Here is a 1,066-nt window from a genome sequence, read left to right on the forward strand (position 1 = left end):
TTACAACAAAGAACCACAAGCAGTAAATAAATTTGACTTAAGTAAACTACTTAAACTAAAACCAGTTCCGAAATGTATAAGGACTGTCGGAATAGGTGCCCAGAACAGGGCTCCACCCACCGATGTCGAAACAACATATATATTATACAAAAACTTTAATTCATACCTTCACTTTAAGAGTTATACCTTCACTTTAAGAGTTATAATGCTCAACTTTTTTCGATGCGTTTGTACTTGATTCTAGATTGTACATCGTGACCTAGCAGCTCGTAACGTATTGCTCACCAATGATCAAGTTTGTAAAGTTTCCGATTTTGGATTTGCAAAAGATATATTTGGAGCAAAAACATTTAACAAGAGGATGTCTGTAAGTAGCAAGCAGGCATAAAGCGTATATATATCATTCTAGCTTAGATTGATTGAGATCTAGGCCTGGATAACCTTATCTTCAATATATTGTAAAATGCAATGTATTGTAACGTGATCGAATTTCACAATTTTGATTGTAACATTTTCAATTTTATAAGCTCGAACCAGTTCGTTGGATGGCACCGGAGTCATTAAAAGAGAACGTGTTCAGTACTAAATCGGACATATGGTCTTTCGGTGTGGTTCTTTGGGAAATCATCACATTTGGTAAGCTAGGCCTACACATTGTTTAAGAGTGGGTTACTCTAATTCAGTTTTTAGTCGAGAATCAATAATTATTATACACAAAGCTTTCCTCATGTTTCATCATAACTCAAAAACTTCCTTTATATTAGCTTAATCACACTACTGCAAAAGGAAGGATTCTTCGTCCATTTCCATATCTCTCCAGGGATATCACTAGATAGGGCCTATCGTCGGGAAGAGCTTCACCCCCACCTCCGTCTTAGAGAAAAAACACAATTCGTAGGGGAAAAATTGTATTTTCTATATAAGTATTAGTACACTCTAAAATCGATTAGATAAGCCTTTGAAATGCCTAAATTGTCATGATCTTCACACCATGACCCACACCCCGGACATCATCAATTACAGTATTTCCACATGGAAGACTTTTTTATGGAACAACATTCATGTT

General features: G+C 35.7%; 1 protein-coding gene across 1 annotated transcript in view; it reads left to right on the forward strand.

The window, feature by feature from the left end:
- Positions 1 to 235: 235 nt before the first annotated feature.
- Positions 236 to 1,066, forward strand: part of LOC117108265 (insulin-like growth factor 1 receptor) — a 3,816-nt gene continuing 2,985 nt past the window's right edge. Inside the window, exons 1-2 of the mRNA XM_033250239.1 lie at positions 236 to 367; positions 528 to 636. Of these exons, the coding sequence (XP_033106130.1) occupies positions 362 to 367; positions 528 to 636 (115 nt within the window). The 5' untranslated portion in view covers positions 236 to 361. The remainder of the gene's footprint in view (positions 368 to 527; positions 637 to 1,066) is intronic.

This window comes from Anneissia japonica, unplaced genomic scaffold (assembly GCF_011630105.1).
Source record: "Anneissia japonica isolate Jap-2015-1 unplaced genomic scaffold, ASM1163010v1 scaffold456_len727751_cov192, whole genome shotgun sequence".
Lineage (NCBI taxonomy): Eukaryota > Metazoa > Echinodermata > Crinoidea > Comatulida > Comatulidae > Anneissia > Anneissia japonica.